This window comes from Babylonia areolata, chromosome 29, assembly GCF_041734735.1.
Source record: "Babylonia areolata isolate BAREFJ2019XMU chromosome 29, ASM4173473v1, whole genome shotgun sequence".
In the NCBI taxonomy this organism is placed as follows: Eukaryota; Metazoa; Mollusca; class Gastropoda; order Neogastropoda; family Buccinidae; genus Babylonia; species Babylonia areolata.
The window spans coordinates 19,808,533-19,823,137 of record NC_134904.1 but is presented as its reverse complement, the minus strand read 5'-3'; the positions used below and the strand labels follow the sequence as shown (position 1 = coordinate 19,823,137).

The 14,605-nt window shown below is 44.3% G+C and overlaps 3 protein-coding genes across 5 annotated transcripts in view; 2 read left to right on the top strand and 1 right to left on the bottom strand.

Annotated features, from left to right (window-relative positions):
* Positions 1–5,223, bottom strand: LOC143302303 (uncharacterized). The gene is made up of 4 exons (XM_076616909.1): positions 5,021–5,223; positions 3,175–3,618; positions 2,093–2,335; positions 1–1,201 (listed from the first exon to the last, which is right to left on the bottom strand). The coding sequence occupies exons 2-4, from the start codon at positions 3,248–3,250 to the stop codon at positions 852–854; spliced, it is 669 nt and encodes a 222-aa protein (XP_076473024.1). The 5' UTR covers positions 3,251–3,618; positions 5,021–5,223; the 3' UTR covers positions 1–851.
* Positions 5,224–8,913: 3,690 nt separating this feature from the next.
* Positions 8,914–13,551, top strand: LOC143302328 (uncharacterized). The gene is made up of 3 exons (XM_076616944.1): positions 8,914–9,278; positions 10,629–10,725; positions 11,715–13,551. Exons 1-3 carry the CDS (start codon positions 9,002–9,004, stop codon positions 12,100–12,102), a joined length of 762 nt encoding a protein of 253 aa, XP_076473059.1. The 5' UTR covers positions 8,914–9,001; the 3' UTR covers positions 12,103–13,551.
* An 812-nt stretch (positions 13,552–14,363) lies between these two features.
* Positions 14,364–14,605, top strand: part of LOC143302366 (uncharacterized) — a 23,773-nt gene continuing 23,531 nt past the window's right edge. Inside the window, exon 1 of one of the 3 annotated variants that reach the window (XM_076617013.1) lies at positions 14,364–14,456. The gene's annotated coding sequence lies outside the window, so the exon portion shown is untranslated. The other 2 variants (XM_076617015.1, XM_076617014.1) reach the window with 2 other exon arrangements.

Sequence of the window (14,605 nt, the reverse complement as noted above, 5' to 3'; positions counted from 1 at the left end):
CATATTTGTAGCACTTTACTGCCATTGTCATAAATCTACTACAATTCACACACAGCATCTCCAATCTTAAATCGACAGGGATGAAAACGGTATGGATACATACCAGCACTTCTCAGTTTTTTCTTTCATAAAGTAGTAAGTACAGTAATATTCCCAATTATCATGTTAACTCTAAGCGAATAAGATTTTTTTTTCTTCTGAAAATGTGTTTAGGTGACTCTTATATTTTCACTTTTTGCTGAAATCTGCTAAAAGAATTGCGGAAAAGTGGGAATCATGCTGACTTTACAGATGAGGATTTCAGTTACCACTCTTTACATGAACTTCTTCCTCTTTGGACTGTGCTTTTTATTCAGCAAAATGTGCGGGGATTTGATTTATAAAACGTGAACAGTTAGCACACTATCCTGAAGCTCATCCAAAAATTCATGCACAGAAATCATGATTTTGGTGAGTTGAAGGGCAGCTAAGAATAGATGAGAACGTGACACTCCCGGGATCGTTAAAATCCTCAAATAAGTTGCATCATTGTATAAGCCATAGAGGTTGAAGCTGGGGTAAAAAGACGTGACTTATAGACCGAACTTTATGGTACACACAAAGCAGCAACTGCACTTTGAATTCATGCCATAATGATTTCATTACACCATTGATCAGCAGTTCAGGGATTAATCTCGTCCTGTGGTTTCACAGTCTGTAACCTTTACACACAGTGTAGCACCACCATTTTGCAGTCTGTAACCTTCACACACAGTGTACCACCACCATTTTACAGTCTGTAACCTTTCCACACAGTGTAACTCCACCATTTTACAGTCTGTAACCTTTACACACAGTGTAACGCCACTATTTTACAGTCTGTAACCTTTCCACATAGTGTAGCAGCACCAAAGTTTCACCAAGAAGAAAAGACCGTTGCACAACATAACGCAGTGTGACCCAGAATTTCTCCTATTATCTGGCCTGGTGTCCTGTAGATGTTGTCTGAGATGCCTCGGCAAGACGATGTCAACCTCATGCTCTGACCGAAGTCTGATGCCCTGTCTGGACGGAGGCAGCTCTACCACGTCGCTGTCTTTGTCGCCAGGAGGACCATTGCAGATGTCAGTGCCACACACACACATCACCGAATCGCCTCCCTTGACGCATCGAGCTGCTGTGACAGCCACTTTTTCCACGCAGTCGAAGATGGTACCATACTCTGCAGTGAGAACATGGGGGTGATGAATGGTTGGCGGTGATAGTGACAATGGTGAATTTCATTGGATGATGTGTTCATGATGAAAGCACTTTGCTAATGGTATGAAACACTGTATTATGATGTGCACAAAGATGCAGGACCAGAGATGTAAACATAACGCACAAACATTTATATGCTCTCTCTCACTCTCTCTGTGTGAATTCACCCCCATGGCCCCCACCCCCACCACTCCCTTTCTCTCTCCACGGTCTTTTTTTTTTCCTTCTTCATAACTTGTGTGGCAGTTGCACAAACTTAATGGTGGTGACGATAAAGCAAGAAGGTGTACAATTAAGTATTTACTAGTAAAATTGCGTCACCACAATAAAAAAAGAAAGAAAGAAAACATAACCACGTAATGATTATAGTGAATATAATTGCATATTAATGAACACAGTCACTGATATTGTCTCACTGCAGCAATGATTATTGTGAATATAAACACATTGATTGTCAGTCGAGGAGGCAACTGCTATTCCGACTATTTGGGCTAGAATTTGATTATAGTGGAGAGTGTCTTGCCCAAGTTACATCCCCACTCGGCTAAGAGGGTTTTAGGACAGTCGGGGTTGGGATGGTTCCCAAAGGCCAACTAGCCCACAAGGCTGCAGCACTAAGAACCAGTGCAATTTTGCCTCCTAGTTTGAGAGTCATAGTCCTTCACAAAAGACTAAGCTGTAAATGATTTCCCATTGACTGGAGAAACCACTGATAATACAGCTCTCACTTTGCTGTTGGCCTAAATGTAAAACTTACGTCAATCTGTGATATAAGCTGAGTGTTGGGCCGATAAACACATAATGAACAGTCATTGTCATTCTCTCACTCCAGTTAACGTCTCGATTACGTTACCTGTTGTCATGTTCAGACAGTGGCCGCTACAGCCGGTCAGATAGGTTTCTGGACTCTGACGCAACGAAGTGACGTTGCATCCAAACTCGCCTCTGACGCCCAAGCATTTGTAACAGCGGACAGGTGAGATGGCATCAGAGGCTGGAGACATGACGTCAGAGAAGGGGTTGAAGAAATCTTGGTCATCTGATGCAGATCCCGACCCGTCATCCCACGGGAGCTCCTCTTCAGCTGATTGGCTGCCTGGGCACAGTTAAACAAAGTTATAAACACCTTAAGCAACGGGCGCAACAACCGAGTGGTTAAAGCGTTGGACTTTAAATCTGAGGGTCCCAGGTTCGAATCTTGGTAATGGCGCCTGACTGGTAAAGGGTGGAGATTTTTCCGATCTCCCAGGTCAACATGTGTGCAGACCTATTGTGCTTGAACCCCTTTCGTGTGTATACGCAAACATAAGCTCAAATACGCACGTTATAAGTTCTGTAATCCATGTCAGCGTTTGATGGGTTATGGAAACGAGAACATATCCAACATGCACACCGCCGAAAACGGAGTATGGCTGCCTACATGGCGGGGGTAAAAACGGTCATACACGTAACAGCCCACTCGTGTACATACGAGTGAACGTGGGAGTTGCAGCCAACGAACGAAGAAGAAGAGAACACCCTAAACAAGTAACACACAAAACCCGAGAGAAAATAAACTACGACGAAAAAAAAAGCCCATGGTTTCCTCAAATTATTCTTTTTCTCTTAAGGCAAGGCAAAGAATCTTATAAAACCACAGGGGGTGTATAAACATGACACACACGCATCTTTTACATATATCATTACAAACAAAAAGAGTGATGTTTAAAGCTACATTTTTTTCAAAAGCCCACGCGAGTAGATTTTGTTTTTTAAAACATAGCAGTGGGGTATTTGAGCAATTTCAGTTTTTGTGCACGCGTGTGAATGTGCGTGTGTGTATGTTTGCGTGTATATACACGTGCGTATGTGTGCGTGCCGTGCGATCATGTAGTGTATGTGTGTGTGATCATGTAGTATGTATGTGTGTGTGCCTTCACACACACGTTTTCTTACCTGTCGTAAAAGTACAGGCGACAGGTAGACCCATCAGCAAAGTGAAGAGAATCCAGTGAAATGGAAAAAGCTCCATTTTTTTTTTCTTCTGACGACCTGTAGTGAGCCTTTAATGTTCCGAATCAGTAAGCTGCTTGCTTGTCTTAATGTACTGTGCTGAGTTTCACGACTCTACATTGACAAAGGCCCTTTTAAAGTCACGTCGTTCGATGCAGGAGTGTTGATTTGGTTCACCAGTGGAGGTCCCGAGGACAGAAACAGGGCTGGAGTCAGTTTCAGTCTCTCGCCAGAGCGGTTGTAACGGCGGGATGGTGTGATGACGTCAGGGAGAGATGACGACACAGAGGTTGGTGAGGGGACGTCAGAGAAGAAATTGGAGAGATTTTCGTCATCTGATCAAGGCCCCGACTCGTCAGCTGACGTAAGCGTATCTGAGCTCACTGGCTGCCCGGACAAAAACAACAACCAACCAAATATATAAACACCAAAATTCAGCAGAGCACAAAACTCAAGAGAAAATAACAAACTACACTGATGACTCAGTGAGGAAGATTCGTAAGGAGCACTAAAAGACCAAAAATTCATTCGCTAATCGAATTGCATAAACATGTAACGCACCAGTGCCATATACAGTACCAATTGAAACTTAACTTTCACGGAATACCAATATGTTTGAATATCTTCTTGAGATGAACACCAAATCAAAAGGTTGTTATATATATATATTATTATTATGATTACTTTGACGAATGGATATCAATGAATGAATGATGTAACCCAATAGCGTATGCGTAGGGCCTATCCACCGAATAAGGAAAAAAGAGACAGATATTAAAAGGGACATAAAAAAGGTCCTGAGGTCTAGGCAGACAGATCTGGGCCGGTTCCTGCACTACTGCTACTACTAGGACTGTGAGGGTGTGGGTTCGAATCCCGCTCTCGCCCTTTCTCCAAACTTTGGAAAAATCGAAATGAGGGTCTAGTCTTTCGAATAAATCGAGGTCCGTGTGCAGCACGCACTTGCCGCACTGAAAAAGAACCCGTGGCAATAACTGTGATGTCCTCTGGCAAAATTACGTAAAAAGAAATCCAGTCTGATAGGAACATAAATATATCAGCATGTACTCATGGCCTGACTAAGCGTGTTGGGTTATGCTGCTGGTCAGGCATCTGCCTAGCAGATGTGGTGTAGCGTACACGGATTTGTCCGAACGCATTGACGTCTCATTGAGAAACTGAAACTGAAACTGAAACAAGGACACGAGTGGGGCTCTGTTTCGTTCGGTTAGGAAACGTGTGGGGTTCAGTGATCCTTTCTGATGGAGGGTTAATTCTTTTGCGAGGTAGTAAACACGAAAGGTGTGTGACCCGGGCAGCCTATTGCAAACATATTCTTTCAGTCAAGCATTTACGAGAATGATAAACAGACATCCCTGTTGGAATGACGATGGTAGACTCTCTCTCTCTCTCTCTCTCTGTCTGTCTGTCTCTCTCTCTCCCTCTCTCACACACACACACGTAACTATATTTCCAGTATTTTTGTCTGTTTTGTTCTATGTATCTTCCCACTTTTTCTCTCTTTTTTTTTCTTTCTTTTTTTTCAAATGGCTTGGTGTAAAAAATTAAAAAAAAGCAGTCGTTGCTTATTCAGTTACCAACTTGAAATAAAAATTTTGACTTTGACTTTGACTTTCACACACACACACACACACACACACACACACACACACACACACACCCTAAGCAACAGACCACGAAATATCATTAATTTTCAGAATTTCTTAAAATTAAAACTGCGATCATAAGCTCCCACATCGAAAAACTGTCAATAACAACATAGGCCTACCTTGAACACACACAGACCGGCGGCACAGCAGCAGTCAGTACGATGACAGACCCCAATGGAGTGAAAAACCAGAGATGAACCCCAACAGAAATTGTAGTTGTGAGCCACCGCCTGGGAAGGTCCAGAATTTATCCTAACCTTCCGCGACCTGATCCGTTCTTTCCGACACTTGCTGCCTCACATCACGGCCCTTATATAGGGCCTCTGCTTACACCCACGCCCCCCCCCCCCCCCCCCCACACACACACACATACCCCCCCCCCCCCCCCCCCCCACACACACACACAGCACTTCACCACCACCCCCTCAAAACCAACTCACGCCTAAAAGAGAGTAACCCGGTTGACCTCCCACAGACAGGAGAGGCCTGCCACCGACAAAACAGTGATGATTATTATGTCTATAAATAATCATAATCATATCTGATGTCTCGGAAGCTGCGCGCCGGCGTGGGCCGGCGGTGGCGTGATTGGTTAAATGGAGAAGACGAGAGTAGAGGAATGTGTGAACGGATGCAGCCACTTGGAGTCGTCAACAGTGTCCTCAGTGTCTTCAGTTTGCCTCGTCACTCGTCACTGGCGGACATTGGGTCTGTGCTTCGCTGCTCATCGCTGCTTCGTGGCTCTGTGTGACTGTCCCCCCGGGCACGGGCGGACATACCTTACATTCATACAGACACACAGACACAGACATACAGACACACAGACACACACACACACACACACACACACACACAAACACACATACACACATACACACACATACGCACACACACACTCACACACCACATACACACAAACACACACACACACGTACAACCACCTCTCCCCCCCGCCCCCCACCCCCCACCCCCATAGTTACACGCACGCACTGCACGTTCGCACATACACACACATACCAACTCTACACACACACACACACACACACACACACACACACATACACACACACACACAAACACACATACACACACACACGCGCACACACACACACACACACACCACATACACACAAACACACACACACACGTACAACCACCTCTCCCCCCCTCACCCCCCCACACATAGTTACACGCACGCACTGCACGTTCGCACGTACACACACACACACACACACACACACACACACACACACACACACACACACACACACATACACACACACACACACACTCACACACACACACACACACACACACACACACACACACACACACACACACCACATACACACAAACACACACACACACGTACAACCACCTCTCCCCCCCTCCCCCCCCCCACACACACATAGTTACACGCACGCACTGCACGTTCGCACGTACACACACACACACACACACACACAAACACACATACACACACACACACACATACACACACACACACACACACACACACACACACACACACACACACACACACACCACATACACACAAACACACACACACACGTACAACCACCTCGCCCCCCCCCGCCCCCCCTAATCGCTCCCCCTCCCCCAACACACACACACAGTTATCAGGTTATTTACGCCCACGAAATACATTCAATTTGCACATTCAAAATGCTTGGTTACACTGCCTGAGGCCTGAATCGGAAATTAAAAAAACTGGTGCCCAAAAGTACTGTGGACTATGAAACAATGATCATCACTGATGTATATATGTCACTGTTATTTATGGCCATACTTTTGGGCTCAGGCCCCGTCGGATAGATGTCGGTAGTCTAGTCAGCGAACAGCTTCAACTGTCTATGAATATTGCTAGACTGCTATATAAAGGCCCATCGGGGAGTTGGATATTTCTTGTAAGCGAAATTTCCACCTGTATTTTCAGGATAAATGTATGGTTAGACCGCCAGAGGCCCGAATCGGAAATTGAAAACTGATGTTGCAAAGAAGTGCGGACTGAGAAACAATAATTACATATATTGGCCTGTCCTTTTGTGGACGGGAACACCAACACAGGTCACAATATAAAACACTGCGACAACTCTGCGGTCTTCTATAGGCAAACTAACAGATAGACATGAACTGACATGAACAGACATGATGAATAGGCATGAACAGGCATGAACAGATGAACAGACATGAACAGACAAGAACATGCATGAACAGACACGAACAGACATGAACAGACACGAACAGACATGAACAGATGAACAGACATGAACAGGCATGAACAGACATGATCAGACATGATCGAGGTTGTTACAGTTTCAGTTTCTCAAGGAGGCCTCACTGCGTCCGGACAAATCCATATACGCTACGCCACATCTGTTAGACAGATGCCTGACCAGCAGCATAACCCAACGCGCTTAGTCAGGCCTAAGAGTGCATGCATACATCTGTGTACCTGTCCAAGTGAATTTCTTTTGTAGAATTTTGTTAGTGGACAACACTCTCGTTGCTATGGGTTCTTTGTCAATGTGCCAAGTGCGTGCTGCACACAGGATATAGGTTTATCGTCTTATCACAATGACTAGACGCTCAGGTTTTGCAGTCAAACTCGGTTGGGAGGAAGGGCGAGAGTGAGATTCGAACCCAGACCCTCTCGGACACTGCATCGGCAGATGACTGTCATGACCACAACCACCTTCCCTCAAAAGGAACGCCGACAGCACTTGGTGCTCCCAGGCGGTCCCCCGTCCAAGTACTAACCGGATCCGACGTTGCTTGTCATCGGTGATTGGACAAGAACCGTTTGTTTCCAACGCGGTATGGCCGTTCTGTCCAACTGTGATGACTATGATAATATCATTACTAATGATAGCAACAACGGTAATAATCACAATATGATGATAACGTCTACAGTAGGTTCTAAGGAACAAGAGCTTTGTTGACTGGACAGATTATAACGACACAGGCGTTTTACGAGGAAATGCGGGGTTTATTTCAACCCGGTAAAAAGAAGTGTATATATTTCTCACTGTATGTCTTTTCGCGGCTGTCTCTGCCTGTCTGCTGAACAAAATGTTGCACAGCAGTTTGTCATATTCCTGCAAAAAGTTTCCCACGTTCTGCTAACAGTGTCCACTCAGAGAGATGCAATGATTTTACTTTATTTGATTATTCAAACTGCGATGTTTCCGTTGTTCTTGTTTGTTTGTTTGTTTGATTGTCTGTTGTTGTTTTTCATTTCCACAAAGAAGAAGAACACGAAATGGGAAGAGGAGGAGGAAGAAGAGGGGGAGGAGGAGGAGAAGAAGAAGAAGAAGAAGAAGAAGAAGGAGGAGGAGGAGGAGGAGGAAGAGGAGGAGAAGGAAGAGGAGGAGGACGACGTTTTTTTCGTTTATTTATTTATAGTCTGTTCATCTAAGATGATGATATTAGACTCAAGGAGGAGAAGAAGAAGATTCAAGATTCAAAACTTTATTACTTAAGGAGGATAAAGATTTTAGGCATCGCCTAGTTTTCCAATCTGTCCCTGTGACAACATTAACGATAACGACACAACAAGAATGATTTTGTTAACATTGCTACATCTACTGCTACTACTACTACGAATGATAATCATCATCATCAACAGTGTAAAAGGTAATAATAGTAATAAAACGAACGCATTCACACATTCACATCGACCCACCCCCACCTCCACATACATACACATACACACTCTCCCCATCCAATACACACACACACACACACACACACACACACACACACCCACACACACACACACTTATGCACATACAGAAACATGACGGAAGTGAGAAACAAATAGAGGACATAAAGAGAACAGAGAAACACAACTTTATCATTGTACATGTACAGAAGTGATAAATTTGCTGATAGAACTGTTATACATATAGAAGCCCACTCGTGTATATACGAGTGAACGTGAGAGTTGCAGCCCACGAACGAAGAAGAAGAAGAATTATCAATGACCATCACGACCTTGTTTTGTTTTCAGAGCCCTCGCCACACCTCGACCTTCACCACCGCCGAACGTCACAGCCTGAGAACCGAACTGGTCCACCATGAACACCGAGAACACCGACAAGACCCCACAGCAGAAGATGCACGACGCAGTGAAAACCTTCAGTAACAACGTGAGTCGTATCCAGCAGGTCTTTGAAACAGGAGACCCCAACATCGACAAGGAGCAGGTCAAACAGATGATCAGGAAAACCTTTGACGCTGTTCGGGACGCCGCTGTGGACCTTGTGGACAGCTTTGGCAGCTCCGATGGAAGCAGTGGTGGGCAGGGGGTGTCTCACCAGAAGACACCCCCTCTAATCGTTACCCAGCAGAAAGGTATGATAGTCAGTCAGTGCCCGACTATGACCATCAGAACAGCAGAGGAGGCAACTTGCTGTCCTGACAACCTTGGCTGGAATCAAGTTAATTTTAATTTTTGTGGAGAGTGTCTTGCCCAAGTTACATCCCCCCTCTCTCGGCCAAGAAGGTTTTAGGACAGTCGGCGTTGGGATGTTCCCAAAGGCCAACTAGCTCTCCAAGGCTGCGGCACTAAGACCAAATGCAATCTTTCATCTTAGTTTGAGGGTCAAAGTCCTTCACGAAAGACTAAGCTGTAAATGAATTCCCATCGCATTGAAGAAGTCATTGATCTTACAGCCCTCACCTTGCCGTTGGCCCAATTTTAACCTTATGTCAATATGTGAAGTGAACTGAGCGTTGTTTGTACAGCAGGAAGGAAATGCACTGACATTGTTGTGCGCTGTGTTACCTCCCGGGTTTATGCAGGAAGGCCTGGCTAAGCACGTTGGGTTGTGCTGCTGGTCAGACATCCGTATAGCAGATGTGGTGTAGCGTGTATGGATCTGTCCGCCGAACACGGTAATGCTTCCTTGAGGAACTGTCAAACCGTGTTATCACATGGACCCACTCTGTTTTTACATACGCAAGTCAAATAACATACCAATTCCCTCACAATGCCGTGTCACACCTGGTGGCAGAGTGGTTAAGACGTTTGCCTACCAATACAGTGTCCTTGAGGGTCTGGGTTCGAATCCCGGTGTGGCTGGGTCGATGGTCAGGCCTTGAGCCAAGACTAACAGCGTTTTACCGGCATCCTACTTCCAACTTTTATCCAGCCTGATGTTGTGACTTGTCATGGGTGCAGCATGATCCCTTAAACAGGAGTCACAACTTGGCACGTGATACTGATAAAAGTTTCTATTTCAAAGAGAGAGGATGTCTTCACACCAAATCTGGCATAGCAATTGGCCATGATGAGAACAAACCACATGCAAAGAGACAGGATCAAAGTTCAAGGTCACAATACGGCAAATGTGAATGATGATAGAACATGAGTTTTTCATCCAAGTTTCATCTGAGAAGGTACAATGAATTTTTGTGGCAAGATTGCCAGACCATGAATGTTTCGTTAATTCAGAGGTCAAAGGTCAAGGTGACATCAATGTATGTCCTTTTGCTATAGTATATGCTTTGCAGAGTTGTTCTCTCTCTCTCTCTCTCTCTCTCTCTGTCTCTCTCTCTCTCTGTATGTGTGTGTTTGTGTGTGTGTGTGTGTGTGTGTGTGTGTGTGTGTGTGTGTTTCATGATTCCTTTGTTGGTTTAAGTAGGTATGACACGTGAGGCGTGACGACTTTACACCTGTACTGTCTGTGTGTTGTGCCACAGACGTGTACAACCACCTGGCCACCTATGTGAAACAAAAGAAACGTGTTGCTGGTTCCGCCGATGAGGGGTCTTCGGGCAGTTCGTTTGAGACGATCAGGTGGGTTGGTTTGTGGTTTTTTGACTCACTTGTGTAAACAAAGTGAGTCTATGTTTTAACCCGGTATTCGGTTGTGTGTGTATGTGTGTGTGTGTGTGTGTGTGTGTGTGTGTGTGTGTGTGTGTGTGTGTGTGTGTGTGTGTGTGTGTCCATGGTAAACTTTAACACTGCCATTTTCTCTGCAAATACTTTGTCAGTTGACACCAAATTAGGCATAAAAAATAGGAAAATTTCAGTTCTTTCCAGTCATCTTTGTTTAAAACAATATTGCACCTCTGGGATGGGCACAAAAAAGAAAAAAAAAAGAAGCCAAATTATATACAAACTGCATTTACTGTTATATTTATATATATTTTTTTATTCTCTAAACTTGGCACTTTGATCTGATATTCTGACACAACAACAAGAGCACTCATTGTTATCCTTTTTTGTTCAAACAGGAACTTCTTTTGCTAAGCAAAACATGTAACAACATAGGCGCATGAAAAGATGACATTTGTTGTATTTGTTTGTATTTGTATTTCTTTTTATCACAACAGATTTCTCTGTGTGAAATTCGGGCTGCTCTCCCCAGGGAGAGCGCATCGCTACACTACAGCGCCACCCATTTTTTTTTGTATTTTTTCCTGCGTGCAGTATTATTGTTTTTCCTATCGCAGTGGATTTTTCTACAGAATTTTGCCAGGAACAACCCTTTTGTTGCCGTGGGTTCTTTTACGTGCGCTAAGTGCATGCTGCACACGGGGCCTCGGTTTATCGTCTCATCCGAATGGCTAGCGTCCAGGTCACCACTCAAGGTCTAGTGGAGGGGGAGAAAATATCGGCGGCTGAGCCGTGATTCGAACCAGCGCGCTCAGATTCTCTCGCTTCCTAAGCGGACGCGTTACCTCTAGGCCATCACTCCACAACTAGGCCATCACTTTCACACTAGCATAATGGTTACCTTCAGTGCCTCGTCATTACAAAAAGGTGCTGTGTCTCTTTCACAGCCTGGGTGACTCACACGGTGCCCCACACGGTGACCCACACGGTGACTCAGACGGTGACCCACACGGTGACTCAGACGGTGACGAACCAAACAGGGACGAAGGCACACCGACGGAAACAATCAGCGAGGAGGAAGGAAGGAAGGCCGTAAGCTCCATGCTGGGTCGCGTGGGGGAGACACTGCTGGGCTTCTTCTATTGGCTGCTGGACAAGCTGAACGAGATAGCGTGCAAGGTGTGGAACAAGGTCTGCGATACCTTCGCCATCATGTTCACCCTCATGAGCGACATCTGGCACTATATCTGGGGAGGAGCGTCATCGGGCCAGTCTGGTGGGAGTTCTGCCCGCCCGCACCTCGCTTGCTCTGCGTTGAAATACCACGCTGCCTGACTGATTTCAAGTTAGGGTTGCGGCTTGTGCGTGTGTGTTCTGGACTTATCTGGAACCCTGGGTCTAAATAACCAAAAGAAAGAGCAGAGCCGTGAAGTCTAACAACGCTGCGGTATTTCATTTGAACGTCTGAATGACGGGCTCTGGCGGTTTGTGCCAGTCACACCACGATCGCCTTGTTTAGGCCCACGGTACCACTAAGGACAGAACACAGATAAGCCTGCATGTCTACCATCAATGTGTGTCATTTCTATAACACGTGTAGATGCTTATTCCGCGTATCTATGTTACATCCGATAAGATAAGATCAGATGGTAATCTGTTCGTTTGCGTGTCTTCCCACCCCGACTCCAACAATGAATCTCAAAACTGTTTGTAAGACATTGTCACCTGCTGCAGCAAAGGTAGACTTCGTGCTGTAAGCTGTCATGACACCACTGTTTATCCACGCACTTAGAGTACAGATGATAGATATGTATTTATAATCACGTCCGTGTTGTTTACCACAAGGATAACCCAGACAAATTCCACTTGCTGCTTCCGGTTGAAGAAACAGCATCATCTCCCTTCCCTGTACCATTTCCACCAGCACTGTTTTATACAGTTGAAAAATTAATTTTGTGACAACTACGATGCAAAGAACGACTTCGTCATCATTCATAGACGATTAACAATTGTTTTTGCCCCCCACTCAACCCCCCCCCCCACGACCCCCCCCCCCCCCCCTTCACTTACCTTTGAGTACAGTAAGAAGATGAATGACAGGCAACCATCTAGTAGAGAAATATGATTGCTTTCGAAAACAACTTCAATATTCTTGAACTATATGAATAAAATGAAGCACTGCATAGGAAAGAATAAGAGTTCAAGATAAAAGTTTGGCTTTACAGCAAGTTCTTAAGAGTTCAAGATAAAAGTTTGGCTTTACAACAAGTTCTTAAGAGTTCAAGATAAAAGTTAGGCTTTACAACAAGTTCTTAAGAGTTCAAGATGATAGTTAGTCTTTACAACAAGTTCTTAAGAGTTCAAGATAAAAGTTAGGCTTTACAACAAGTTCTTAAGAGTTCAAGATAAAAGTTTGGCTTTACAACAAATTCTTTTGTTCGTTGTCTGCTTGCTTGTATTAGTCTGTCTGCTTGTGTCATGAAATGCAAATCCATAAAAGGAGAAATTATATATTGTGGATGTACATGACTACGATAGAGCTAGTTCATCTCTAGGTCTACATGACTATGGTTTGATGATTCGTTTGAGGTTGTTTTTTTTGTGTGTGTGTGGTTTTTTTTTTTGGTTTTTGTTGTTGTTGTTGTTCTTCTTCTTTTTTTTCTATTTCTATGTTTTTGATGTTTCAATTTTGCTTTGTCATATTTTTCTCAGCATTACTAAAAGCAAAAGTTGTATACTGTCATATGATGAAAACATTATGTTAAAAACAGCAACAACAAAAACTAACCATACATGCAGGTCTTGCCATATCTCTTTCGTCTTTTTACCGGCATTCTTGCATGTGCTAAGTGTAAGCTTATTCAGCGCTTCTTTCATTTGAATGCTTACTTTTTTATGTATGGAAAAATAAATCCATCATTTTTGTTTTGTTTGTTTGCGTGTTCATGTGATCGGGTGTTGTGCATGTCTTTTCTTTCAGCTATTTTTCTCGTTTGTAAGTCTGCTCTGTTATCACTACCTTCTCTGTGTGTCTCTTTCTCTGTCCGTGTCTGTCTCTGTGTTATTTGTGTATGTGTACGTGCATGCACGTATAGACTGATCCTCTCTCTCTCTCTCTCTGTGTGTGTGTGTGTGTGTGTGTGTGTGTGTGTGTGTGTGTGTGTGTTTTCGGTTTATGCATGTATCTATGTATGTCAGTACATGAGTGTGTATGTGTGTGTGTGTGTTTTCTGTTATATATATATATGTGTGTGTGTGTGTGTGTGTGTGTGTGTGTTTTCGGTTTATGTATATATGTATGTCAGTACATAAGTGTGTGTGTGTGTGTGTGTTTTCTGTGTTATATATATATATGTGTGTGTGTGTGTGTGTGTGTGTGTGTGTGTGTGTGTGTGTGTGTGTGTGTGTGTGTGTGTGTGTGTGTGATTTTTTTGTCTAATGAATTTCGTCTAAAGGAGTTAAAAAGAATATCAGAGAGAGAGAGAGAGACAGACAGACAGACAGAGTAGTAACTTTCCACACCTGCTCGCGCGCACGCGATCCACCAAACAACCTCACGGACCGGAGTTGCTATTTTTAGCGTCGCGTGACTAACAAACATGGCCGTCCGCTCTGGAGGGAGGGTGGAAAACAGACGACACACCTGCGACAGGAAAAGGTGACAAAATCGATGTACACAGAAAACACAGGTACGCCATACTCGCAATAATGATATTTAACTCGAACGACAACGTTTTCAACCAGTGTTAGGAACTTGAAACACGTATGAGGCGTGTGCTTGGTGAGATGATTGTCTGTTTGGGACAAAACTTCTGAGTGTGTATGCACAGAAACTTCC

Bases quoted from the DNA above. Each gene is read 5' to 3' on its own strand.
- LOC143302328 (XM_076616944.1), top strand. From the start codon at position 9,002: ATGAACACCGAGAACACCGACAAGACCCCACAGCAGAAGATGCACGAC. The intron at 9,279-10,628 runs GTATGATAGTCA...GTTGTGCCACAG, and splicing joins AATCGTTACCCAGCAGAAAG to ACGTGTACAACCACCTGGCC. The intron at 10,726-11,714 runs GTGGGTTGGTTT...TCTCTTTCACAG, and splicing joins AGTTCGTTTGAGACGATCAG to CCTGGGTGACTCACACGGTG.
- LOC143302303 (XM_076616909.1), bottom strand. From the start codon at position 3,250: ATGGAGCTTTTTCCATTTCACTGGATTCTCTTCACTTTGCTGATGGGT. The intron at 2,336-3,174 runs GTAAGAAAACGT...AACTGTGCCCAG, and splicing joins CGCCTGTACTTTTACGACAG to GCAGCCAATCAGCTGAAGAG. The intron at 1,202-2,092 runs GTAACGTAATCG...TTCTCACTGCAG, and splicing joins CTGTCTGAACATGACAACAG to AGTATGGTACCATCTTCGAC.